A 27941-nucleotide genomic window follows, 5' to 3' on the forward strand; every position below is an offset into this window, starting at 1 on the left:
TAGACACTACCTTTGGCACTTAAATTCATGTACTTTGCACACTTTGACCAGCCGCATTTGATAGGTACCATGGCAAAGCACTTTTGGCCCTAAAAACCACATAAATCATACATATCCGTTGCCCCTTCCATGCCCTTGATCTTCAGAGTTACCTTACCACTTTGATATACCCTTGAGAGCACACACAACCTAACATTACACTCCTCATAGCATTGACCAACTTAGATGCATCAACGACATACAGGTTGAGCACAACAATACTAAGCACAAAACCTTTTTTTTTAAATTCTTGCATAATGCCACATGTATTTAAGATGCAAGCATAGTTAATCACATTTTTTGACAGGCCCTCACTTTGCAACCAATAATATTGTCCAAGAGTTTATTTTTCCTATCCATGTTATAGACATAAGTTGCGATAAGTACAATCCCATAATAGACTACCTCAATAAAAATCTCCTCAACCACATGTTCTACTCTTTGAGGTGCACCACACATGGATGTTATTGTGGTTACAATAGAAAACTTGTCGGGTTGTCCAAGAAAGCACATCATCAATAGAATGACTCCAAAATACAATTCAATTTGCATACAAACCCAACAATGTGTTCTCTAAGTATGACTCCATATTCGCATAATGCTACTTGGCCTTGACCTTATCGGGCAAGTCATGCAAACATTGCATTTGTGGAGATTACATTGTGGATAGAGAAGCCAACAAACATCGACATACATGTGGGCCAAAGTATTGCTGCTGACCAATAATCTCATCTATATGAAATTGTTTGCTTTTATCAATATCTTTCATAATTACACATCTTATCAAGATGTGGGCATAGATAATTGCATTGGTTATAAAAATAAAAAAAGAAAGGCAGCTTCGCAGCAGAAGGGGATGAAGATTTTGAGAATGCATCCTCCACCAACATATGAATAAAGAGAAAAGGTATGTCTTGAGAAGGCAAAGAGTGTCTCAATAGTGCACACAATGAGGGAGAAGTTCATGCAATTGGATAAACCCTATAACCCTAGCATAGGGGAGAAGATGGTGCTTGGCGAGTGTGCAACACCATTAATGTTACACCATCACTAAGGTGTTCAAGGGTTGATCCAAGTGCACGATCTTCTCCCTGTTTGTCCGCATATGCACACACCATTAATCATATGCTTACAATAAGGTGTTCTAGGAAAAACTTCTCTCTCCCCCCCCCCCCCCCCGCGAAAAAAAAAAACTCCTCCAATGAACGACACGTGGATGCCTCCCAATGCGAGCCCTCCCAACATAGCCACCAAAGAAACACCTTTTGCTTCTAAATGATTTGATTATGCCAACCTCAAAACAATACATATCTCCACCAAGCACCAAATTTATTGCCCTTTCAAGCCTTGTTGGCGTTGTCACCCAACCAATGCTTTCGTGAGACATAAGTAGAAAAATTGCTAGTAATGGGCTTTTTCCAAAAGCTAGCACTTTGTGTGTGCACACGCGGCGTGCGCGCGCACACACACACACGACCAAGATCCCAACCAAACATAGAGAAATGAAATTTTTGTTGCCATGAGCCTTTGACCTTTAGTCTCATCATAAATATGTTAACCAATGTGAGGCATCTTATATAAAACTACCAAGAGCCTATAGGTGGTCACACTTCGAGAGGAGCCCACTTTGAATCAGAAAAAACAACCAAGAGCCGCTTTCCCCAAAGATCCCTTGACTCTCAATCTCTTTATGTAAAACTTTGGCCTCCAGTAGAGGGCAACACTACATGTAGAATTGGAAAATTCCCTGCTTTTTGGCCTTTGGGCAAAGCAAAGTGTCATGGCATCCTAAGCAATGCTCCAAATAAAAATACACCTCCATGGAAAACCCTATTGTGATCCACATCACTGTTGAAGCGTTTGCATAATGGCCAAAAATTGCTAGGATCAAAGTTTCACCTTAGATTATCAACTATAGCTTAACGTAGTCTGATCCAGTCCAAGATCCTTTGATCACCCCACTACTCTAGTTGCATCTTTTCCATAACTGCTCTAACACCCTCTTGCATGTACGCAATCAGAATCCTGTTGTCATCATGCTAATCTAGGTGCTTGTTTTCACCCTCATGTGGTAAGTGTACCGGCCAAGCACAACCAAAGTTCTGCAGCTAAATTGAATGTAGACCGAAGCTCAAACCTCCAACTATCTAGAATGAAACGGGCATGCTCTACTCCTTGCAATGAATACTAGGATTGACTACTCTCTATGATAGGAGAACATGGAAGACAGAGAGGAGAAAAAAAGAAAGGAGATGGGAGAAAGTAGATAGGTGAAAGCAAAGGCAACATCAGCGGATGGTGGAGGAGGAGAGTGGCAAGATCTCACCTAGAACAGAATGGTGGCGATTTAATTTACACTCATCAAAAGCAGCATGACAACACTCCTTTGATAATTAACATTGTTGAATCTTGGCGTCGTTAATGCTAATGAACCTATGTGTAGTCACTCTCGCCTTTGCAGAACTTGCCTCACAAAAGTTGGTTGCACATATGGGTTGTTCTTGCCTACGTAAGTATTATGTAGTGTTTTTGTGAGTGTCGCAGCGTTGCAAGCAAAGCACCTAGTTGCTCATCTCATTGTATTGCAACATTTTCATGGTCACTACACATCCTCACTCATTGCTTATGTACTTGCATTGCACTTATGGACATCCATAGAGTGGATTGATTCATCTCTCTCTCTCTCTCTCTCTCACACACACACACACACACACACACACTCTCTCTCTCTCTCTCTCTCTCTCACACACACACACACACACACACACACACACACAAGCATAGTATTATGCATATCAATCTACTTTTGAGAGTTGAGAGAGAGGGAAGATCAATTAGGGTCATCATTCAAACACTTCTCTAGGTCTTACAACTAAATACAATGTTCGAGAGAGATGCATAGAGGGGTCGGACCGTCTCCAACCTTGTTATTCCTTTCTAGGATGACCTTCTGATGGCACCAAGCTAGCTGAGCAGCGACCATCACAATCTGGCTCCCCTCATCCTTGCCTTTTTTCTCTTTTCACATTTGTCATTGTGCTTCCTTACATTGCACAATGCGACCCACATTTGTTGTTGGTTGAGGAAGTGTGCCAAAGTTAGGACGTGTCCTCACGGGCGTCGTTTAACCCCCGCATGCTTACACAAGCTAACTATGCCCGCTATTCTCAACTCTGTCAATTTTGACAGAGTTGGAAAACTCTGTTCATTACCCCCGCCTTGCTGAAGAGTGGAGCATTTCATGCTAGCGGTAGTTAGCAAAAGACGACAGATTTGCTGATGAATGGTGGGTGTAGAACCCCTGCCTGTGCGAATCTCCCTTTACCCACTTCTACAATCAATTAAAGAGGCTCTCCCAATATCCTCAAATCGATATTCTCATGCACACAGACGCTAACCAATGAGTCACCATTTGTGTAGACTCAACGTCTCTTCACTCGCACTGTGGCAGGTAGCATCGTAATGACTGGGTCACCAGAGAGAGAGAGAGAGAGAGAGAGAGAGAGAGAGAGAGAGAGAGAGAGAGAGAGAGAGAGAGAGAGAGAGAGAGAGAGACGTCATCATCTTTCAGACATCCTATCAGCCTCCCCCCCCCCAAAGGCCTCTCTCTCTCTCTCTCTCTCTCTCTGTGCGCTGGCAACCCCAAACGCTAGAAGCTTTCATGCTAGCGGTAGTTAGCAAAAGATGACGGATTAGCTGATGAATGGCGGGTGTAGAACCCTTGCCTGTGCGAATCTCCCTTTACCCACTTCTACAATCAATTAAAGAGGTTCTCCCAATATCCTCAAATCGATATTCTCATGCACACAGACGCTAACCAATGAGTCACCATTTGTGTAGACTCAACGTCTCTTCACTCGCACTGTGGCAGGTAGCATCGTAATGATCGGGTCACCTGCAAAGGAAGGAGAGAGAGAGAGAGAGAGAGAGAGAGAGAGAGAGAGAGAGAGAGAGAGAGAGAGAGAGATGTCATCATCTTTCAGACATCCTATCAGCCCCCCCCCCCCCAAAGGCCTCTCTCTCTCTCTCTCTCTCTCTCTCTCTGTGCGCTGGCAACCCCAAACGCTAGAAGCTTTCAGCCTTTCTTGGTCACCAGAGTCCTAGGTTGCCAGTTCTTCTCTCTCTCTCTCTCTCTCTCTCTCTCTCTCATAGGTGCCAATTGCCAGCTTGCCAGTCTTGTTCTCTCTCTTTCTCTCTCAACACACAAACACACACACACACACACACACACACATACACACACACGGTGACTTGTGAGTCGTGAAACACCCCTCCACACACACGTAGGCATTGCTGCAACCTGTATGTCATGAAAAAATTGCATCAATCAGAAGTTGAGAACCGATTGAAAGGTTAAGTGAGGACTCATGAGATGCATTTATCATTTATGCATTGCAAGAAAATTTGGAATTCGAAGACGCAAGGTGGGAGTCCGAGACTTTACATTGCCAGTCTGTCAGAACTCAAAAGCAGAGCCTTTTCATTTTTCACTTTATTAGTACTCGCCTTCCACTTTTGCATTTTCAAATTAAATGTTTTCTTTGAAGTCAAAGAATGATTGACAAGTGGATGCCCTCTCCTTCTTCAAAAATTTTAAGGTACATTATATATAGTATCGATTTTCTTTGAGGTCAAACAATGATTGACAAGTGGATGCCCTCTAGAGGCCTTACTCAAAAATTTTAAGGCCTTACTCCAAAATTTTAAGCTGCATTATATATAGTTTAGATAGGCAAGTGGATTCCCTCTCCTTACTCAAAAATTTTGAGCTGCATTATATATAGTATTGTTTTCTTTAAAGTCAAACAATGATTGACAAGTGGATGTCCTCTCCTTCCTCAAAAATTTAAAGCTCCATTATATATAGTATTGTTTTCTTTGAAATCAAAGTATGTTATATTATTTATAGTATACAAATCGCATGGGCATGGATTCAGGAATGGCAAGAGAAGCTTGCGCAGAAGATGGCAAGTCTGTCGACGCTGATGTGGTTGGCGCGCAAGACGTCTCCAAGGTACCTACGACCTTTGTAGTGCCAGCCCAATTGCGTCCTCACCCTGTGTGCTCTATCCATATCCCGCTCATCGACCTCTCCCGATTCAGTGATGCCGATGGCCGCTCTGACGTCCTAAAGCAAATCCACAGGGCCTGCTGTGATTGGGGTTTCTTCCAGGTGCTCAACCATGGAGTCTCTCTTGATGTCCTCCACTCATTTCGGACCCGCCTTCATGAATTTTTCGCCATGCCCACGTCTGCCAAGCGTGAGCTAGGTCTTGTTATTGGCGATACTGGACAAGGTTATGGTGCCGGTTTTGTCGATCCGAAGTCTGGGACGACTGAATGGAAAGACTTCCTTATCTTCTATACAAACCCTCCAACCGACCGCGACTACAGCAAATGGCCCCCCAGCCTCAGGCACGTGTTTCCTTTTCCAAATGGAGCTTGCCGCATAGTAAAAGTGTGGTCTCCTAGTCTTTGAACAGTAGGAAAATGCACTTCGCTTTATTCCTTGCTGCATACTTGGCTGGTATTTTGGAAATACAGAATTTTGTGATGGAACTACACATAGCGCCTTTGCCAGCGATATCCATAAATACTCTTTGTATTCCATCCAGGCTGCATTTAACTTCTTCACAGTTGAGAGTAGTCAAAAAATTATGTTTGGAAAAGTTCTAAACTTTCACACCTTTATATCGCATGTAGAAGCAGATGTTGTTGCTCTTTACTGTCAGGTGCCAGTGACCTCTCACTTGAGGGGAATTGGGGTCAGAATTCAAGTCGACATTTTTTGTCTGTTGGCTTTGTGAAGGATGATTTGATGAGGTGGATGTGTTGTTGGTTGGCATCAGATGAGTGCCAGAGCTTGTAATTATCTGGTTGAATATATCAAGTGTAGAACAATCTTTGCATTAATAAGCATAAGGCCAACAGGCTGTAGGTAATATAGATCGTTGACAACGGTTATGAGATATTTACCTGGAGATTGTTCTGCCCAAAGAGCTGATTACTTTTCTATATATCTCAATGGAGAGGGTAAAGGTACCTGTGTGGTTTCGCTAGTTTTGCTGATAAGTCACAAAAGTAGTGCAAACAGCTCCTTTACATTCGACTAATGTTTTGTATGTAAAATTGACTGACTTAGTTTCCATCCGAGATTACCTTGAACAAGAAGAAGGCTAGTCAAGCTAAGCTAAGGAAGATCCTAAGCATACAAAACATAGGGTTGAGCAAGTGTGGTTTCCTTGTTCCTCCGTGATTTGTGGTGATACGTGATTTGTGGTGATACAAGAATTACATGCGGATTGGAAGATCACTGTTTCTAAATTGACTTTATTCGACATAAAAATAATTCTAAATGAATTATTGGATTTATAAGTGAGAGGGTTTTCTCGCTTGGAACACTAGGAAAAATAATTCTAAATGAATTATTGAAATTTAAAGGGAGAGGGTCTTTCTCACCGGAGACATCCGAGTACATAGTATTCCTAGTGCGTCATTCAGAGTAATGACGGGAGCACTATGAAGGGGAATATCTATAAGGCCACCAGGAACGGGTACTTTTGATGCGTCACATCGGATGGGTGACAAGGAGCATCAGGAAGAAGTATCCGACCATCCGGGAACGCACATCTCTGATGCGTCATAGGATGGGTGAAATAGAGCATCGTGAAGGAGATTGTACCGTAAGTTCGGTAGGAAAAGACTAGGTGATGGGTATTCCTGATGCGTCACAAGATGAGTGATGGGTGCATTAGAAATGGAATATCCTTAGTCAAGAGGAAATTCTGAACTGTGTTAGAATTATGTACAAAGAAAAGCAAGCACTTGAATGAAGATGAGTTGAGAGGAAACTTTGAGGAAAAATAGATGCTTTTTGAGAAAGCGGGATTGCTTTTCGGGAAAGCAGATGCTTTCCCGCGAGGAAGCCTATGTCTGCATTGCAACTGTGCATGTGATTGCATCTAAGGACGCCTGGGAAGTGCTGTGAAAGCATTTTTTTAAACTTATAAGGTTTTATTGAGTTTTTGGGCACATTCAGACTATTTTTAAAATATGCCGACCGCCACTTAATAAGTGGGCAACCACCTGGAAAATAAAGCAGCAAAAGCGATTTCTCTCTCTTTTTTTGGCAGAAAAGCGGAAAAAAAAAACCTGCCGCGATCTTTATGCGAGCAGCCAATGCTCTGCTATCTTTGCCGTGGCCAAGGAGCTATAAAAGCATCACACGCCCTTTTTGAGAGGGAAGACCAGTTTCCCCAAGGAGGAGATGTTGCTGCAGATTTCAGCCGCAAAGAAGACGTTGCCGGTGATGCTCATGGCTGCCCCGTGTGTATCAGATTACGCCAAGACCAAGTGTGTGAGTTCACTCACGAAGAAGTGCCTACGGAGAGTGTTTCCATCGTGACAGGTTGCTGTTTTTCTCTGTTTTCAGCCCATAAACGTCGTAGTCGGGGCTAATCTATGAGAAGGAAGCCGAGAATACACCTCTTTTGTGTGTAGGATTGGAAGAGATCTTCCGGGGAATTACTTTTCGATAACCGAGTTGCGTTTCAAGCGTCGAGACTTTGAAGGTAAAGATTTTCATGTTATAATCTCTAAGTATTTGTTTGCAAGTGTACTTCCTCTTAGTGAGGGAGTAGGAGCAGAGGAAGACATGAGCCCCTGTAAGAGAAAGCGCTCTGAGAAACTAGAGCTAGATCAGCCCAAGGGTTTCGTACCCGAGTTTGGGAAGTAGATCCATGGATCAAAGAGACGTAGTCTCTCAAGTTGTGATCTGGAAGTTGAGATTCTCAAGCAAGGACTTCGTGTCCGGAAAAGCAAGAGTTGTTCTGCGGGAAGAGGACTCCGGTAACAGAGTCGAGAAAAGAGAGTTGCAGGGATATCATGCCTTGAGTTTGGAAGGTGAGATCCAGAGGCGAGAACCTTTGTTCTCAAGGATTTGGAATAAGGAACGGAAGTTCCTTGGAATAGGGTTTTGCCCTAGGAATAGGAAGCCGAGGCTTTCGGGAATCATGAAGTCTTGTTCTAGAACGAACATGGTAATACGTTCGGTTCAAGTGCTTGTATAGACTTCTCCTCAGTAATAAAGATACTATTACGGGGGGCGGGGGGGGGGGACCAACCCATCTTCTGGTCCCAGAATTGTGTCGATCTCACTCTCTCTCTCTCTCTATCTATCTATTTCTCTCTATATCCTCTGGCTTCAGTAATAAGTGATAAATCCTTTTTATCCGAATATATTTTATATTGCTATGCGCTCTTGTTTGTGACAATCACTCTTGTTTGAAACCTAGTTTGTATTGTAAATCTTGAGATGGTCTGTGAAAGATACTTTTACAAGCTGGTTGGGCTCTTATGGCGGCCTTTATGGCGGCCTTTACAGGCTTAAGATCTTTGGTATTGGTTGTTGTTCTTACAAAGTTTGCGCTCGAGACAGTTTTTTGAACATTTTGGGTTCTTTATAACTGTGGTTTGGACTTATCAATGCCTCAAACCTTTAGAGGATAATGAAGCTCGCTGCATCTAGACTTTGCTTTTTTTTTGCTCTCTTCCAAGAAATGATTGTTTATTTTGATGGAGCATTGTGGATGGTTCTTGGCTCTTGGAACATGTGAAAGCCTTAAGGGAAAGGAAATGTCTCTTGGGCAATCAATCGTAGAAGCAAAATGCCAAATTCATGTTTCCACCTTGTCTTCATCGAATGACACATTTTTGTGCGTGTAGAATTTCACCTGAGAGGCAATTGCACAACATGGTGGGAATCTCTATCACCTTGAGTTATTTGCCAAACAAGCTTCCTCTGTTTTTGGACTCAATTTCCTATGATTGTTTCTGGTATATACTTGGGTTTTGTTATTGCAGGTATCAAAGTTTTGTTATTGCAGGTATCAAGGTACTGTTAAATAATCAAGGCCTTAAGGATAAGTTTTCTCCTTTATGTCTCCAAACTTTTGACTTTACAACGCTATATACGAAGCTTAATTTGGAGGACCTTAAATTCAGAGTCAAGTCTCTTATTTCAAAAGTTTTTGCTTACAAGCTTGAGAAGGATAGGTACAAGGCATTGCTAGTGGAAAAGTCAGCCTTGAACTTTGACTTCTTATTGTTAAAAAGTAAGACGTAGACAAAGGAAGAAAGAAATTCACTAGGATTGTAGATGACATTGACATCATATCTTTGTTAGATTTTCTTTTGGACAATTTATATATACCCGTCAGTGACTCTATTTTCAAGCAAACAGTTGGTATCCCTATGGGTACCAATTGTGTTGTTTTTCTTGCTAATTTCTATCTTTTTAGTTATGAGTTTGATTTTATGGAGCGTCTTGTTCTTGTCAACACTTGCCCAATATTTTTGCAAAAGTTATGCAATGTAAGACGCTTTGTAGATGATCTTTTTGTTCCTTCTTTTCAAGATGTTATGTACTTGAGTTTGAGTTTTGTAGGTGGAGGAATTTATCCTAAGGAGTTTTGTGAACTTAACTGTAATCTGTAAAACGCTAGGGCTGATGTGCTCCTCACTTGGCACTGGGAATCTGACAAATATCGCTAGGCTAATGGTCCCTTTATAGGGCTAAAATTTGGGTTATAAACCAATCAAGGGCTATGTTATGTCCCTAGGTATCAGGATGGGTGCCTGTAGTTATGTCCGGCCAGTGTGAACATGGCCCTTTGGTTATGGAGTCCTATAAATAGGACTTGAGTCTCATTTGTGAGACATCTTGTGTGATCACCACACTTGGACTCTTGGCCCTTGGCAGCTCTGCCCACACACCTGTTTGGTGGTATGGGACACTAGCCCTTGCGATAGAGGCTAGCTTGCTTGGCTGCAGGTTCCCAGGCTTGGGGGTGAGCCCGTATTGGCTCTATGCCTGGGAGGTGAGCCTGATGTCCGCTCACTAGGTGTGAGTTTCGACGAGGGACTAACAGGCTAGGTAGGGCAAACTGGCTGTATAGTTGGTCATAGACCTCATGTGTCATGGGCACATGGTTCTATGTGCCACATGGACATGCTTCATCAACTTCTTCTCTTTACAAGTGCCCCTAGGGCCATTCATTTATGCATCTTGACACAGAGCTCGAAGATCTGGACCCAACGGGAGTTCTACTCTTGTAGATCAATAATAAAGAAATATCGAAAGGGGCTTCAGTCTTTGGGGCCGATGTGTCTTGGCTCAAAGCTCCGCTGTGCCGTTTAGTCTCTCTCTCTCTCTTTTCCAAGTTGTTTTGAAGTATTAAAAGTGTGCCCAGTGTGTAGTTTGCAGTTATCTTTGTGTTTTGGTCGGATCCCTTGCCAGAAGTGATTACAGTGGTATTAGAGCTTCAGGCGTGTGCTTTTCTGAAAGCATACCGGTCCTACTGTCACAAGACAGGCACCGCGTGCCAATAGAAAAGAACAGACTGAACAGACTTTTAGCACTTCAATAACAACTGAACTGAGAGAGAGAGAGAGACGACACGTGACTCGGAGTGGCGGAATTCCACCCCAGAGAGTATTGGCCCCAAACCTTGGCGCCCCTTCCGGTATTTCTTTTTATTGCATCAACACAGTACAAGCCGATACTCGAGACTCTGCACCTTCTCCATGAAGCATGCCAGAGACTGAGCCCTAACCTCATATTTAAAGGCCCTTGGCCGGAAAAGCAGTTACAGTGCAAAGCCTTCAAAACTCAAAAGCTTCTGGTCCAAAAGCAATGCCAAAAAGCTGCCAGTGCGTTTTGCGGAATTCCATACAACTGCCACGTTAGCAGTCAGCGCAAAACGCGGAGCGTCTGTAGAGGTGCCATGTCATCAGTTTTTGAGTGAGTGTGTGCGGTCCTGCTTTATTTTACTTCCTTTATCCCGTCTTCATCTTTTTGTCACAAGGGGCATAAGCCATAAAGAACCCAAGATCCTATCGACATGGATGGAGCACCAAGAGATCACACTGTTGAAGGAGGAAATCCACGGAGCCCATCCACCCAGAGGCTCCTTGACGAGACACATGCCAGTATGTGTTATTGGCACAACCTGTTGACGTGTCAAAGCCTTGAAGAATGGGGCCAACTTACAAATGCCGGCCGAGGGGCCTAAACCTAAGAAGAACAAGTAGCAGAAGAATAAGAAGTCCTACCAACTTATGGGGACCCTGTCCGATGGGGCCCCAATGACATAAAAGGATTAAAATAAAGCAGGACTCACACACACAATCATGCAAATCTGATGACGTGGCAGATGTATGGAAATTCTGAAAATTGCGTTGACATGATGACGTGACAGGTTGTACAAATTTTCGCGTTTTGCGTTGACTGCTGTATGGAAATTCCGTGATTTACGCTGTCAGCTTTTGGGCATTGCTTTTGCACCAGATGCTTTTGAGTTTGAAGGCTTTTCACTATAAACTGCTTTTGGGACCTAGGGCCTTTAAATATGTGCTAAGGGCTCATTCTCTGGCATGCTTCCTGGAGAAGGTGCAGAGTCTGGAGTACCGGCTTGTACTGTGTTGATACAATATAAAGAAATACCGAAAGGGGCGCCAAGGTTTGGGGCCAATACTCTTTGGGGTGGAATTCAGCCACTCCGTGTCGCGTGTCGTCTCTCTCTCTCTCTCTCTCTCTCTCAGTTCAATTGTTAATGAAGTGCTAAAAGTATGTTCAGTCTGTTCTTTTCTATTGGCACGTGGTGCCCGTCTTGTGACAGTGGTATGCTTTTCTGAAAGCATACCGGTCCTACAAAAGAGCAGACAGAGCTATTGGAATTTTATTTGAGTATCTTCGGGCTCCGACCCCGGACTTATTAGCCACTCCCACCCTTACTTCATCGCGCATTGGGCGCGCTCCCGTCTTCATCGCTGTGTCTTACAGGGCATAAGCTATAAAGAACCCAAGACTTGGAATTCATGGATTCAGCAGAATATTTGTAGTTTCTGCTCAATGAGCTTTACGACATTCTTTCGCGGCATTCTCAGCAAAATCTTCCGATGCTGGAAAGTTTTCAACAATTTTTGAACTACATGTTACCCCCTCTGATGCCCCAGGTGATACCTCCTCCTCCGGCACCAGAAAGTACGAGAGCTTCCAACCGGCAACCTTCTTAGCCGTCTGTTCCTATCAGGGGAGTCTTCAGGAATATGGTGTAGCCATCTGACCCTGATCCAGTGCAACCGCCTTTGCCACCGCCATTGCCTCCACCTCCACCACCACCGCCACCAGGCTACAATGGTTGGAGCCCATATGGATACCCTTATTATCCATACTCGGGATATACGCCTAACCAACCCAAAGATTTCAAAGATGGTGGCACGACGGTCAAATTTTTCACTTTTTCCGGGGTGAAAGATCGCAAGAAAGCATTGCAGTTCCTATAGCAATTCGACAACATCTATGCTTTGGGGAACTATACAGAAGAATCCAAGATTTCTCAAGCAGCGGGATTTCTTAAAGATAATGCTATGCAATGGTAGAGTTCAATCGCGACACAACAGCATGCTCCAAGGACCTGGCAAGCTTCCAAGACAGTTTTTGCACGTAGTTACATGACTTTGGTGTTTGAAGTCCGGATTTTGGTAGAGTGGGGCAACTTGAAAATGCTTGCCACCGAAACCATGGACGAATATAACCAAAGGTTTCTCGACGTGTACCTTCCGGTGTCCTTTAGTTCTGTTCCCTTGGAGGCTCAATGCAAGCGATACACCATTAGACTACCATCACCATTGCAGGAATATTGTCTATCCATGCAAGTCTCCACCATGCAAGAGCTTATGGACCATGCGGCAGTCGGCTACAAACTGATGAAGGGAAAGCTAGAGTTTACCACAGAAGAATCTCCGGCCACTAACCACAACTCTCGCCAGCAAAGAACAAATTCTCGAGAGTCGTGAAAGTCAACCACAAAGGCCTCTCGTTTGACCCCTCAACAATGAGACACCTTACTACAAGAAGGCTGATGTTTTGGATGCTTTCAAACAGGACATAACTATTTTGGTTGTCCCCAACGCATTGACAGACGCGCGAAGCCGACTCCTGCATCGACGGTCGACAGAAACCCAAGACCATCTCCAGCCAAACGAGCTAAACCGGCTATTGGATTAGTACCTGACATCTATGGCATACACCTTGAAAGTACAAATGAATTGTGTCGAGCATACGGCAAAGTCAATGGCTTCAAAGCCCTTATTTTCTTTGACCCTGGAGCTACAAAGAACTTCATCCATCCAGAATTCTTAAAGCAGATGCACTTTGATTATAATGCAGAGGGTGGAGAAATTGAAGCTTTTCTAGCCACGGGGCAAACTCAGAAAGTGGTACTGCTCATTGGTGCTCTTCCAGTAACTATTCAAGATTACCATGGAAAAGCTGATTTCCATATCATGAAGTTGGGCAATTGTGACGTTCTATTAGGCATGCCTTGGCATGACAAGAATGATGCGACTCTCCACGTTCGGAACCGAACCATCACCGTGATGCAGAAGGGCAAGCCAGTTGTCCTCAAAGTTCGGTTGTCCGAACAAAACCCTGAATAAACTCTCTAGTTGTTTTATAGTTAGATACTTTTGAACTTAATATTGTTTGAAACTTTGTTTGAAATGGATGGTATCTGTTTTGAACCTGTCTTGGTGCCGATTTGAAATGTTTGACTCTGGTTTTAATATTGGTTTCAATGATTGGTGATTTTACTCCTGGGTGGAGGGTGAGAAATGATGTTTGAGAATGCTTGTTCATACTCATGGCCCGGACCCTTGTGGTTATTTGCGGGGGGAGTATTGAATGATTGTTGTAAAAGGCCTCTATATCTCATGGCCCGGACCTTTTAAGGTTATTTGCAGGAGGAGTGATGAGGGAGTCGTTGAACAGCTCATGGCCCAGACCTGGATGGTTATATGCGGGGGGAGTGTTAACGGCGGCTTTATGTTTCTATGTCTTGTAACATGCATATGTGAGCATTTGTGTTGCATTGTGATGTGCCAACCATTGAATATTCCTAATTGGATGAGATTGCCTGGGTCTGTAATTTTAGTGCATCAAGACACCCGTGGAAGATTAGTACGGTCTGGGTGTGTTGGCTAATTTTACTACGCCAAAATATCAAGAGTTCCGATCTGGACGAAAGGAGAAGGTAACTCCATGATCAAAAGAGCCGAAAGGAGAAGCCAACTCCTTAACAAAAAGAGCCAACTGAATGTCCCTCGGAATGACCCTTGGAAATTTATTTATTTTAGCTAACTTGAGTTGTTTTGCAGATATGTTGTAACCGCGGACGATTACTCTCTTTCAAGAAGGGGAGATGTCACAACCTGTTGACGTGTCAAAGCCCTGAAGAATGGGGCCAACTTACAGGTGCCGGCCGAGGGGCTTAAACCCTAAGAAGAACAAGTAGCAGAAGAAGAAGAAGTCCTACCAACTGATGCGGACCCCGTCCGATGGGGCCCCAGTGACATAAAGGGATTAAAATAAAGTAGCTCATGCAAATCTGATGATGTGGCACCTGTACGGAAATTCCGGGAAATTGCATTGACATGATGACGTGGCTGGCTGTACGGATTTCTGCTTTTTGCATTGACTGCTGTACGGAAATTCCGTGATTTACGTCGGCAGCTTTTTGGCATTGCTTTTGCACCAGATGCTTTTGAGTTTGAAGGCTTTTCACTATAAACTGCTTTTGGGGCCTAGGGCCTTTAAATATGTGCTAAGGGCTCATTCTTTGGCATGCTTCCTGGAGAAGGTGCAGAGTCTGGAGTACCGGCTTATACTGTGTTGATGCAATATAAAGAAATACCGAAAGGGGCGCCAAGGTTTGGGGCCAATACTCTTTGGGATGGAATTTCGCCACTCCGTGTCGCATGTCGTCTCTCTCTCTCTCTCTCTCTTAGTTCAATTGTTAATGAAGTGCTAATAGTATGTTTAGTCTGTTCTTTTCTATTGGCACGTGGTGCCCGTCTTGTGACAGTTATGGCAATTGGTATATTTAGCAGAATAACAAAGACAGAGGCCGACGGATGACAAGATTGATTTGGAAGCTTTGCATAGCTATTTGAGCTCTTGAATCCCCACGCTAACCCTGTTATGCCACTCCAACCTTCCCAGATTTACTCCTCTGATCCTCCCCGAAATTACCCGGTTACTTCCTTACGACAAAACTCTGGAGATGTCTCGATTTTTGGGAGGCATTTTCAAAAACAGGGCTTCAGGAGAACGATCACGTGTGGTTTTTGAAGTACCACTACAGATTCTCACTGCACCCCCACCTTGTGTTCCTCCACCACCAATTGCACCCACTTATGCAACGGATGGACACCATCACCTTTATTATTATTACTCAACACCTTCGTTGGCAAAATTAGGTCCAAAACCCTTTAAGGATGGTGGTGCCACGGTTAAGTTTTTCACCTTCTCAGGGGTCCAAGATTCCCACAATGCTCTCAAGTTCTTACAGTAATGAAAATCTACAAAAGAATCCAACTTGCTACCATGAGTCACATCTTTTCTCAAAGATAGTGCTTTGACATGGTGGGCTGCCCTAACCAATAAACCGGACAGTCCAAAGACTAGGCATGACTTCAGCTTGCTTTCTACCCAAGCTTTCTTGATGAGACGTTTGAAGTAGATATAATTGCAGCATGGTCTGGTCTTAGGATGTACCCGCCAAACACTTTTCCAATTTGCAATCAAAGATTTTGGGATGTCTATGTGCCGATTTCTACCTTTCAAGACATTAATTTTGCAGAACAAATTGAGAACTGTGGGACTACCTTTTCCACTACAAGATTATTGTATAGGAAAAGTGGTATCAAATATGCGACAACTTATGTCACATGCAAGAGTGCTATCACTTTATGAAGAAAGAATTGGTATTCACTGACCCTTCTCAGAAGAGAAATCCAAATCCTCTCCTCTCTACCCAAGATACCCACAACCAAGAGCAGGTACAATTTCCAACACTCCTGCTCGAAGGCTCACTTTTGAAGAGATGGCACAGTACCGATCAAAAGAAAGTGTTACAAGTGTGGCCTTCACGATCACACTGCTTGGGACTACCCAAAAAACCCCATAACAAAAGATCCTCTACGTATGAAAGCATAGTTTCGACCTTCAGTTGGATTGATTTCCGACTTGATAGGTGTTCTTGCCATTGATGCATCCAATGAACCATGCAGAGGTATGGGAAAAATCAAAGATCAAGATGCCCTTACCCTCTTTGACTTAGGCTATATGCGAAAGTTTATCTCCCCAGAATTAGTTGCAAGATTAGATATTGAAGAATATGCCAAAGGGACACAAATTGAAGCACAAATGGCTAATGGAACCTACCCATCATGGACACCGTTGATCAAATCACTTCAATTGCAAGCTCACACATTTATAGATTCTATTGACTTCTACATTATGGATTTGGGAGGATGTGATGTTCTATTGGGCATGCCATGGTTTTACAAGTACCATGCTTGATTTGACGCCAGAGAATGAACTATCCAATTGAAGCACAAGAACAAAGAATTGATTTTGAACTTAAGAAATCAAACTACTCAAGGAGAGACAACAGATTTTAAAGAAAGAACTATGAATGCATATTAGGATGAACTTAGAATTCTATTGTATGAATTTGTGATTAATTAAGATTATGATCTTGGGTATGTGCGCTCACCACAAGCAGGATCCAATGGCCTTTTATAGGCATTGGCTAAGATCTTGGGTGAGTGATCGACATCCAAGAAAAATCCAATAACCTTTTACAGGCGTTGGCTAAGATACTGGTCATAAGACAGATTTTCAGACGAACTCGAGGTGTCTGTAGCTAGCTTTTATGTGTGCACGGCCATCATGACATCAGAATGCATGACTGATTGATCAATTGTGAGATTTTAAGTTGCATGAACGTTAGAGGTATGAGCATTTTACCTGCAATCTAGGACGGTTACTTTGATTCTAGAAGGCGGTATGTGACGGGTTGTAGGGTTAGGATTTTTGTGTCAAGGTCATAGACGAATCGGTCCAATGCGTTCGTTTGGCCTGCCGGGACCAATGAGTCTTGGCTTGGAACTCTACTGCCCCGTGTCGTCTCTCTCTCTCTCTCTCTCTCTCTCTCTCTCTCTCTCTCGTTTTTTTAAAGTGCTAAAAGTGTGCCAAGTCTGTAGTTTGCAGTTATCTCTGTGTTTCCGTAAATTTGGCTTTGGTCAAGCGATATTTTTATTGGCCAAGAATGCGCTCTTACATAGAGAGCTATGTGAAGAGATGCGCTCAGTGTCAGGTCAATAAGGCAGAGCGCCTTAGGAACGCTGGCTTGCTACATCCATTGGAAATCCTAGGTGCCAAGTGGCAGAGTATTTCCATGGACTTCATTGTTGGTTTGCCAAATACTAGTTGGGGCAATGACGCTATTTGGGTTGTGGTCGATAGACTCACAAAAATGGCGAAGTTTATACCAACAAAGTCGACTAATAAAAAGCCATGAGTTGGCGGTTTTATTTGTCGATCAGCTTTATAAGCTGTATGGTTTTCCAGAGGATATCGTCAGTGATCGAGATACTAAGTTCACTGGCTGATTTTGGCGAGATGTGTTTGCTCATCTTCAAACGAAGTTGACTATGTCGTCTTCTGACCATCCTGAGTCCGCGACGGACAAACTGAGAGGATGAATCAGACGTTAGAGGAGATGTTGAGAGCCTATGTCTCTCACAGGCAGTCTGATTGGGAAAGGTATCTTTCACAATTAGAGTTTGCCTATAATAGTAGCAAGCATTCTGCTACTGGATTTAGCCCATTCATGCTGATGTATGGATTTGAGCCTAAATCCCCGATTGCTATTGGCTTAAGGAACGCCAAGCTCGTGATTTCCTGTATGACATGCAAGAAATGCTCCAATTGGCTAAGGATAGTATAAGAACGGCTCGTGATCGAGTCACTAATTATGTTAATCAAAAGAGATCTCCAAGGACTCTAGATGTGGGACAATGGGTCTATCTGAAGATACCCAAGGATTCTAAGACTATGCGAACGGGAAAGCATTATAAGCTTTCAGCTAGATATTGTGGTCCATTCTTGATCACAAAGAAAATTGGTCAAGTTGCCTATAAACTAGCTCTTCCTTTGGATGTTAGTGTACATCGTGTGTTTCATGTCAGCCGCCTTAAAGTAAAATTAGGCGAAGCCGACGTTGTTGTGCCTATCGAGGAAAATGTATGGCAAGATATGCAAACTGAGTATATTCCTCGAGAACCAGAGGCAGTTTTAGATCATCATGCCCGTTCTTCGCGCCAAAAGTCTTATGACAAGTACTTAATTAAATGGAAGGGTCAATCTGAAAGATTTGCTACTTGGGAACCAGTTAGAGCTCTGAAAGCTCAGTATCCCCACTTCATTTGTAACGTGCAGCGGAATGAATGATGAACTTTGCTCAAGATGAGTGCTTCGAAATGTGCTCAAGGGTTCCTTTTACTTACGGAAGGGAGAGCCTTCCGTTCCTTTAGTGAGAGAGTGCAATGGACACAAACAAAGTGGATAAATACTGTGAATGAAGGTGCATGAGACTAAGAGGTAGAGAGAGAAGAATACGACACCAGAATGTTGTCAAACCCTCCTCCGAAGGCCCCACTCTCTATGGTGAGAGCGGTCTACTTACGATTGCACAAATCTCTACAATGCTTGGAGTCACTTAAAAAATAATAAGTGAAAAATGTCAAAAATAGGTCTATGCATTGTAAAAATGCTCATGATGGGTTTTGATGGAAATCTCACGATCATGCTGTGTGCAACCAGAGGATATGCATCTAATTTAAGTGTCTGGAAATGCACGGTCTACGAACAGACTCACAAAAGTGCCAGATCACTTCCTATTCTAGACTGACTTGAACTGGACTGACTGAACCCTGGTCATGCTATAGCTTGTCCACGGACACATAGGGTTGGATGTGTCACGTTACATCCCCTCCTTTTCAAAGTGAGGTATTGGTACCGAACTGTATGGCGTCGAGGGAGATCGCCAATAACATCCAGAATCCTGGAAAGGACTCTTTGCCGGCCCACTCTGATGTGTGGGTCGTGCGATACTTGAACTTCATAAAGGTCTGCAATGCCTGCTTCTTTGGGCCACGCCGAAAGAGAGAGTCTTCTGAGTCTCCTTCAATGCTTTCACTTCTTCTATGGACGTAGGTCCACCTTCTTCAAGAATCTCCAAGGCTGAAAATTCCTGAAACCACTTCCAAAAAAAAAAAGAACATACCCATTTCATGTAAAGTGACTGGAAAAATTCTATTCCTTCGAAAAAATTGTGCATGCAATGCAGATGAACATAAAGACGGAGTGCCAAACCGTTCATCAAACACATGCAAACAATCGATTCGAAACTTGTCTTTCTGATCTAAATCAATCAATTGTGGTAAATCACAATGGACATGCCTACGCTTGATGCTCAATCCTTCTTGTGCTCTTTCTGTGTGTCATGCCAAGGAAGAGACATGGAATGTGACTTCCTTGAACGCATACTTTTCAGCTTTTCATGAACAATCCGCATACATCCGTGCTCATTCATGAGTGAATCGTGCTCAACGTACAATATGGCATGCCTGTGAAAAGGGATCACATAAAGACTACGACTAAAATACAGGAAAGCATCACGAATGAATCACTCGAACAATGCCTGCTGACTAATCATTCGAACACATAATACTTCCTGTGGGGGTTCTGTGGACCTAGGCTCGAGAGCCAAGATCGGTTCTTCTTGAAGGGGTTCTTTGGACCTAGGCTCAAGAGCCAATATCGGTTCTTCCTGAGGGGGTTCTTTGGACCTCGACTTAAAAGCCAAGATCTGTTCTTCGTGATTGATCGAATCTGCAACGAGGTTAGCTTCACTAGAAAAAGTATCAACTAAACCATCATCCTTATGAACAATCACATCATCTTCCTGCAAATCATCATGCTTGTGAGAGATCACATCTTGATCATGCAAGTCATCATGCTTATCATCACGCAAATCCTATGTGTCATGCTTTGGAGAAGAAGAGATTGAGAGAGTCTCCTTTTCCTGATCCTCTTGCATCTGTGCTTGCACATGAGAAAAGAGTCGCAACAACTCTTGCATGTGTCGGTCGTTCATTGCTTGTCTTGCTTTGTTCTCGCGATCAAATGCTGCTTGTCTGTTGTCACAAAGTGATGACGTGGCGGACAGCAGAAACCCTAATTTCTGCCAGAAACCCTAAAATTCCTGCAAACCCTAATTTTTGCCAAAAACCCTAAATTCCGGAAATCGCGGAGGCGGATTATTAAAAAAAAAAAAAGCTTTTGCTTTTTTCTATAAAAAAAAGAGAAAAGACTCTCTAAGAGAGAGAGAGAACTGATGCTTTTGATTTTAAAAGCTTTTGGGGCTCTGCTTTTGGGCATCCCTTGTAACCTTTAAATTAGTGGTGAGGGCCTCACTTCTCAGAGCATCTGGACGCAGAGTCTGAGAGTGAAACCCTACCGCTCTCTTGTACTTTGATGATTGATTAATATAAAAAGAAATACCGAAAGGGGCGCCAGTCTTTGGGGCCAATATCTCTAGGCACGGAACTCCGCCGGGCCAGTGCAAATCTATTGTGATCTGTGAATTGTTTTGAAGTGGTTATTTGGTGCTGTCGCGGTTGATTCTTGACTTGGGAGTGTCCAAGTTTGTTACAGTGTCCAAGTTTGTTACATCTGTCTTTGTTTTCGCGATCAAATTCTGCTTTTCTTTCTTTGTTCTCGCGATCCAACTTTGCTTCTCGTGCTTTGGCTTCCAAGCGTGCTTGCTCGTGCTCACGCTCTATGGCTGCCATTCTTTCTTCGTATTCACGATCTATGGCTGCCCTCCTTTCTTCATAGGCCTTTCTTTATGCTTCTCTTTCCGCTTTTCTTTCTTCGCGTTCTAACTTCCTTTCCATAAACAATTGCTCCAACTCCTCCATAGGATCTGGTGCAATCCTTGGCGTAGATGGGGAAGGGGGAGGGTCGGAAAAACCTCCTGGTGGGGAAAACTCTTCTTCGCCACTCCCATGCTCACCATCTTCATGCGAAGTGTCCATTCTGCTTTGGGTAGTGACCATCCACTGAAGTCTTGGGTTCTTAAGTTCACGAGGAACTTGGGTTCTTGTGGTTCTTGGGTTCTTGAGGGTCTTGAGTCTTGAGGTTCTTAAGGGTCTTGAGGTTCTTATTTAGCTTGCAATCTGTGTTCGAGAAGGATCTTCTCTTCACCCGACTTCTGCTCTTTTCTGTGGGCGCACCCCTTGGCGGCCTTGCGCTCACACCAAGGTTGCTTTTTCCCACCTCACGTCGATTGGCCGGCTGCTAAGTGCACGGTCCGCTCTCAATGAGTGAAAAGAGGCAAGGGGAGGATGGACAAGCCCTTCTTTCTTTGGGTTTCCTGTCACTCTTCAAAAACACGATTAGGAATTGACACGCCCAAGAGGACTTGGGTTACGTGCGACCACAACAAGCCAAAAAAAAATTCTGTGGTTCTTTCCTTGAGTGATACAGAACACTGCCAAAGCTCTGATACCAATGTAAGGTGCAACGGAATGAATGATGAACTTTGCTCAAGATGAGTGCTCCAAACTGTGCTCAAGGGTTCCTTTTACTTACGGAAGGGAGGGCCTTCCGTTCCTTTAGTGAGAGAGTGCAATGGACACAAACAAAGTGGATAAACACTGTGAATGAAGGTGCATGAGACTGAGAGGTAGAGAGAGAAGAATACGACACCAGAATGTTATCAAACCCTCCTCCGAAGGCCCCATTCTCTATGGCGAGAGCGGTCTACTTATGATTCCACAAATCTCTACAATGCTTGGACTTGCTGAGGATGTCGACGACGATGAGGACGACGACGAGACGGGCTGAAATCTGAAAATGCTAAATCTGAAATCTGCAAATCTTTATTTGCTGAATTCTGACTCTATGTCGGTGACGATGTCTATGGCGACGATGCGACGACGACGCGCTGTAAACGCAGATGCTGAAATCTGCGTTTTCCGGGCTGAAATTGCAAACTTCGCGGGATTTGACCGTGCAGCGAGGATCTGCTGCGGGAAGGTGAGATCTGCGAGGTTTGGGGGTTCTACTGCAGGAACTGACTGCTGAAAACTGGAAACGCTGAGTCTAGGGCTGATTCCGTCGCAAAGATCTGCAAAAACACTGAGGTTGATTTGCAAACCAAAAACGCTAGGGCTGAAAATGGGTCCTGCTGCAAATACGTTGTGGATCTGTCGGTGCAAACCACTAACGCTAGTGCTGATCTGTTCTTTGCTATCGCTAGGCTGGTGCAGATGCAAAAACGCTGGCTGATTTGGGTTCTTGTTAAAAAATGCTAGCTCTTCTGCTGTGATGCAAAAATGCTAGAGAAACTTGGGGTCATGCTGAGAAGTTGCCTGTGAGCAAGCGCTCCTGCTGCCTCTTCTGCCAGAAAGTACTAGTGCTAGGTTTCTATTTATACAAACTTAGTAAATTTGCCCTACCTACTTTCCAACAAAAGTCACTTAAAAATAATAAGTGAAAAATGTCAAAAATAGGAAAATAGATCTATGCACTGTAAAAATGCTCATGATGGGTTCTGATGGAAATTTGATGATCATGCTGTGTGCAACCAGAGGATATGCATCTAATCTAAGTGTCTAGAAATGCACGGTCTACGAACAGACTCACAAAAGTGCCAGATTACTTCCTATTCTAGACTGACTGTCACAAAACGGGAGGGTACACGAGCACTTAGAAATCTGAAAAATATAATACTTTGCAAACATGAGAGAAGGGAGAAGATCGACACAGTATTGGGGACCAGAAGATGGGCTGGTCCCCCCCCCGGTTAAGAGTATTCTTTATTCAGGGAGAATTCTTATACAAGCACGAGAACCCGAGGAAACCCCTCCGTTTTGTAATCTTACACCCGAAGGTCGTGCTTTCCCGTAAAGGGCTTGGGCACAAGGCCGTTCCTTCCCGTAAGGGACTTAGGCGCGAAGCCGTACTTTCCCGTAAGGGACTTAGGCGTGAAGCCGTACTTCCCGTGAGGGGCTTTCCCGTAAGACGGGAGATTCCTGCAAAACAAACCACACAAAGCAACAATTCTCAATGCGTATCAACACCTTATACCTGTCGCTCCTTGCTCGGAAAAGCGACCTCCGTACTCAGTCGTCACACGAACACTTGCAATTTCCGTCGCCAACCTCTGCTCCAGAATCCCAGCGCTAGCTTCCTCTGTTGCTTCCGGCGTGTTAAAACTGGAACGCTGGCTACTACTTTATAGGGCCTGGCACCCGGCGGGAATAGAGCCGAAAAGCAAGACCCTAGCGTCCCCTAGATAGAGGAGAGAGAGAGATCGCTGATTCAGCCCCCTGCGTAGCTTTTGAGCGCTGGCCTTTTTTTAAGAAGAGCCTTGCTTTATTTTATTAATAAAAGGGCTGGTCACTTAAAAGTGACCGGCCACTTTATAAAATAAAGTGTGAACCTGTTCAAACTTTAAAAACTCACTCAGTTAGTAAAAACAATGCTACACGAACACATTCCAGGTGTCCCCGGGTGCAGGACACGACACAAATGCAATGCAGACACAGACTCCTCGCGGGAAAACATCTGCCCTCCCGCGAATGTTCCTGCTTTTCGTAAAAAGCTTCATTGAACCCATCTTTATTCTTGTGCTTGCGTTCTTACGCGTATTTTCTTACTCAGTTCGGATTTCCTTCTTAGCCTACGGAATGCCCCCTTACTGATGCACCCGTCACCCATCATGTGACGCATCAGGGGTATTCGTAACCCGGCCCTTTCCACCGAACTTACGGAAACTCCTTCGCGATGTTTAACGTCACCCATCAAATGACACATCAGAGTTGTCCGTTCTTGATGGCAGTTCCTGTAGCTACAATCTTTTAACAGTTCTTAGTGCACACAATAAAATATCCTAAAAAAGAGATTAATCATTAAAAATAAGAAAATAGTCCAATTAGCAACATCCCTCTGGCTTCTAAACAGTTGACCTCAAAACAGTTGACCTCAACTGTAGTGCTTGGACATATACCTCCGGTATCTCGGGATAAGCTGCTAATTCCTCCTGCGTCATCCACTGAGCATCTAGATTCGAATAGTTCTTAAACTTAACCAAATACTTCCGTGTTATTTTTCCGGACTTGAGAGGCCGCTCCTGATGACTTACTATCTGCTCCGGTTGGAGTATTTCTTCTGTTTCCTCAACCTCAGGAGGTTCCTCAGCACTAGGCTGGCTCGGAGGCGGTCCCACATACGGCCGGAGTAAACTGACATGGAAAGCATTATGGATCCTCCAATTAGGCGGTAGCTCTAATCGGAAAGTGACATCATTCACTCGCTCAGTGATCTTAAACGGCCCATAATAACGGGTAGAAAGTTTTACCACTTTCCCCTTATGAGACGCTTGTTTCTTAAGTCTTGCCTTCTCAAACTTGAGTAAGACTAACTGTTCGACTGTCAAGTCTAGATTCCTCCTGTGCTTGTCTGCAGCTTTCTTATGCTTTTTTTGAGAGCGTAGAATAGCTCTCCTAACTTGCCCGTAGGCTGTGTCCAAATCCCTGACAAATTCATCTGCTGTAAAGATCTTATCCTTAGTTAAAAGGATCGGTGGAAGCAAAGGCTTACCATAGAGAATCTCAAAAGGTGCTTTCCCCGTCGATGAGTGTATGGTATTGTTATACGCATACTCGACAAGAGGCAAATATTTCTCCCAGTCAGATTGCCGGTCTGACACATAAGCTTTTAACATATCCAATACTGTGGAATTGGCTATCTCACTTTGCCCGTCCGTTTGAGGATGGTAGGCAGATGAAAAATTCAGCTTCGTACCAAGATTATCCATCAAGGCACGCCAAAAATTTCTTGTCATGCGAGGATCTCGATCACTCACAATAGACTTAGGCATTCCATGATGCTTGAAGATCTGTGCCAGAAAGACCCTAGCCATATGATCTGCTTTGATCGTTTTCTTGACTGGTATAAAGTGTGCTTGCTTGCTAAACCTGTCCACAATGGTCCAGATCGCGTCATTTCCAATCTGAGTTCTAGGGAGGTCCATGATGAAGTCCATGGAAATACTTTCCCAAGGTTCATTAGGCACAGGCAATGGTTGTAGCAACCCAGGCGTCTTATGCCGATCATACTTCACTTTTTGGCAAACCAAGCATTCCCTGACATACTTATCAATGTCTGCTTTAAGGCTAGGCCAAAAGAAATATCTTTCCATTGCTAAGGTCGTAGGGAGAATACCCCGATGACCCGCATAAGGCGAAGCGTGTGCTTCATCCATGATCTTCTTTCTTAATGGTTCCGCCACACATATGGCCTGATGGTGGTAGAGATAACCGTCCCCAATGGAATAGGGAAACTCATTCTCTCCACGATGTAGCTTTCCCCAAATGGTGGAGAAGTCTGGGTCATTCGGATACAAATCCGGTAGTGCTTCCAATTCTTGGTGATATACTGACGTGATAGCGTTCACCCTGGGCCGTCGAGACAATGCGTCTGCGACCACATTCTTACTCCCAGCCGTGTGAAGGATTTGGAAGTGAAACATAGACAAAAAGTTTGCCCATCTCATCTGCTTCTCAGATAGTTTCCTTTGCGTAAGAAAATACCGCAAACTTTGGTGATCAGTCTTGATCATAAAATCTGCTCCTAGAAGATAGTGCTTCCAGTTGGATAAGGCGTGAATCACAGCCGTGAGTTCCTTTTCGTAGATTGATGCATGCAACTCTGCATCCTTAAGCCGTTTGCTTTCGTAGGCCATTGCATGGCCTTCTTGGTTTAACACTGCTCCGATGCAATCGCCTGAAGCATCGCAGTGAACCTCAAATGGTTTCCTTAAGTCAGGCACTATCAAAATAGGTCCATGGCTTAGCAAGTACTTGAGCCGATCAAAAGCTCCTTATTGTCTCGATCCCCATCTGAAAGGAATCTTCTTCTTTGTCAAATCATGAAGTGGTCCTGCTACATGAGCAAATTCTCGGACAAACCTTCGATAATACGAACATAATCCCAGGAAGCTACGTACATCATGTACCGTAGTGGGAATAGCCCAATCTTCTACCACTCGGATCTTGGCAGGATCCATACTCACTTGATTGTGAGAGACTATATGGCCGAGATAGTGTATCTCTGAGAGAAAGAACTCGCTCTTCTTTGCATTTACATGCAACTCATGCTTTCGCAATTCTTGAAACGCTAAGTCCAAGTGCTTCCAATGTTCCTCTTCTGACTTGGAGAAGATGAGTATGTCGTCAAAGAATACTCCCGTAAAAGCTCGATACGGGCTGAAAATGCGGTCCATCATGCGATTGAACGTCGCAGGAGCATTGGTCAAGCCGAAAGGCATTACCAAAAATTCATATAGTCCAAAGGTTGTGCGGAAAGTAGTCTTATGGACATCCTCAGGGGCGATCCGTATCTGATGATACCCACTCTTTAAGTCTATGCGACTAAAGACACTTGCACCCTGCAACTTATCAAGTATATCATCAATCCGAGGGATCGGAAAGCGATTCTTGATCGTGATCTTGTTTAAAGACCTATAGTCTATGCACATTCGAAACGTGCCATCTTTCTTCTGCACTAGTAGAACTGGAAAGCAGTAGGATGAAGCACTTGGCCGTACTAACCCTTTCTCTAGAAGCTCGTTGACTTGCTTCAAAATTTCCTCTTGCTGAGCAAGACTCACCCGATAAGGGGGTTGATTGGGAGGCGAGCTACCCGGTATGAGATCTATGCGGTGATCTTCCGGGCGTACCGGAGGTAGTTCATCAGGGAGTGTTTCTGTGCAACAATCTTTGTACTTTTCAATAAATTGAGAACGCTTAATTTCCAGACTAGAGAGTGAATCCCCACTAGTTTTATCCTTCTCACGTGCAAAAATCAAGTAAGCAGAAACACACTTCTTCATTTCTTTCTTAATGGAGATATGGCTTACAATTGGGAACTGCCAATCTCCTACATCAGCATGAATCTTTATTTTCTTACCCCCATGATCAAAAGTAAGGGTCTTTTCCACATAATCGGGAATAGGTATCATGTGGAAGTGCCATGGCATACCCAAGATGATATCACATCCCTCGATGGGTGCCATCAAAAATGATTCGCGGTCCTTGTACTCGCCAATCCAAAGATTGAGCTGTCCTTGCACGGGAGTTGCATTGGTTGTCAACCCCTCGAATGCCGATCCGGATGTAACCGGTGTGCCAAGCTGAGCCGGTGTGAGGCACAAACGTTCCGCAGTATCCAGGGAGATGAAGTTATCCGTGGATCCTGGATCATAAAGACTCAGTACTCGCTGGTTGTTCAAAGGCCCCCAGCCCTTCAGAAGTTGACGCTTCCCTTTCTCCATTTCTGTGTTTCCTTGAACATCTGGAATTGAGTTCGAGCTTGGCGGTGCGGGTTCCTTCCTTGCTTTCTCTTGCCTCGTAGAGGCTTGTTCTTGCCGTTGCTGCTTTAGCGGGCAATCCGGTTTCATATGTCCTTTCTCACCACAGTAGAAGCATCTTCTTTCCTCTGTGAAAGTTTGAAGTTGAGTAGGAGAAAGATACTTAGTTCGCTTGCCATTGCCCTCTGGCTTCTTAGAGTCATCATCGTCCCTAGATGGAGGACGTTTTCTTCCTTGGCCCCCTTGGTCATCGTAGACCCCTCTTTGTCTTGCACGGTAAGTGCTATGCTCCATTTTACTGGGCGTCCCAGTTGAGTGCAAATCCTCAGCAATGATTGCTGACTCCATCATCCTCTGAAGAGTATCATGCGGATACACTTTCATACTCTTTCGAAGCTGCGGTTGAAGACCCGCTTTGAACTTTCGTTTCTTTTCCTCGTGGGCAATCTTCATGAAGGGAGTGACCTTCAGAAGAACCGACCAATACTTGTCCACATAAGTTGTTACTCTTTCATGTTCCTTCTGGGCAAGCCAGTCCCATTCCTTCCGTAT

The 27941-nt window shown here is 44.0% G+C and overlaps 1 protein-coding gene across 1 annotated transcript in view; it reads left to right on the forward strand.

Annotated features, from left to right (window-relative positions):
• Positions 1–4952: 4952 nt before the first annotated feature.
• The window catches only part of LOC147452900 (jasmonate-induced oxygenase 2-like), an 83078-nt gene continuing 60089 nt past the window's right edge, over positions 4953–27941 (forward strand). Inside the window, exon 1 of the mRNA XM_086518466.1 lies at positions 4953–5454. Within this exon, the coding sequence (XP_086374592.1) occupies positions 4961–5454 (494 nt within the window). The 5' untranslated portion in view covers positions 4953–4960. The remainder of the gene's footprint in view (positions 5455–27941) is intronic.

Source organism: Adiantum capillus-veneris, chromosome 8, assembly GCF_014529385.1.
Source record: "Adiantum capillus-veneris isolate H3 chromosome 8, ASM1452938v2, whole genome shotgun sequence".
Taxonomy (NCBI): Eukaryota; Viridiplantae; Streptophyta; class Polypodiopsida; order Polypodiales; family Pteridaceae; genus Adiantum; species Adiantum capillus-veneris.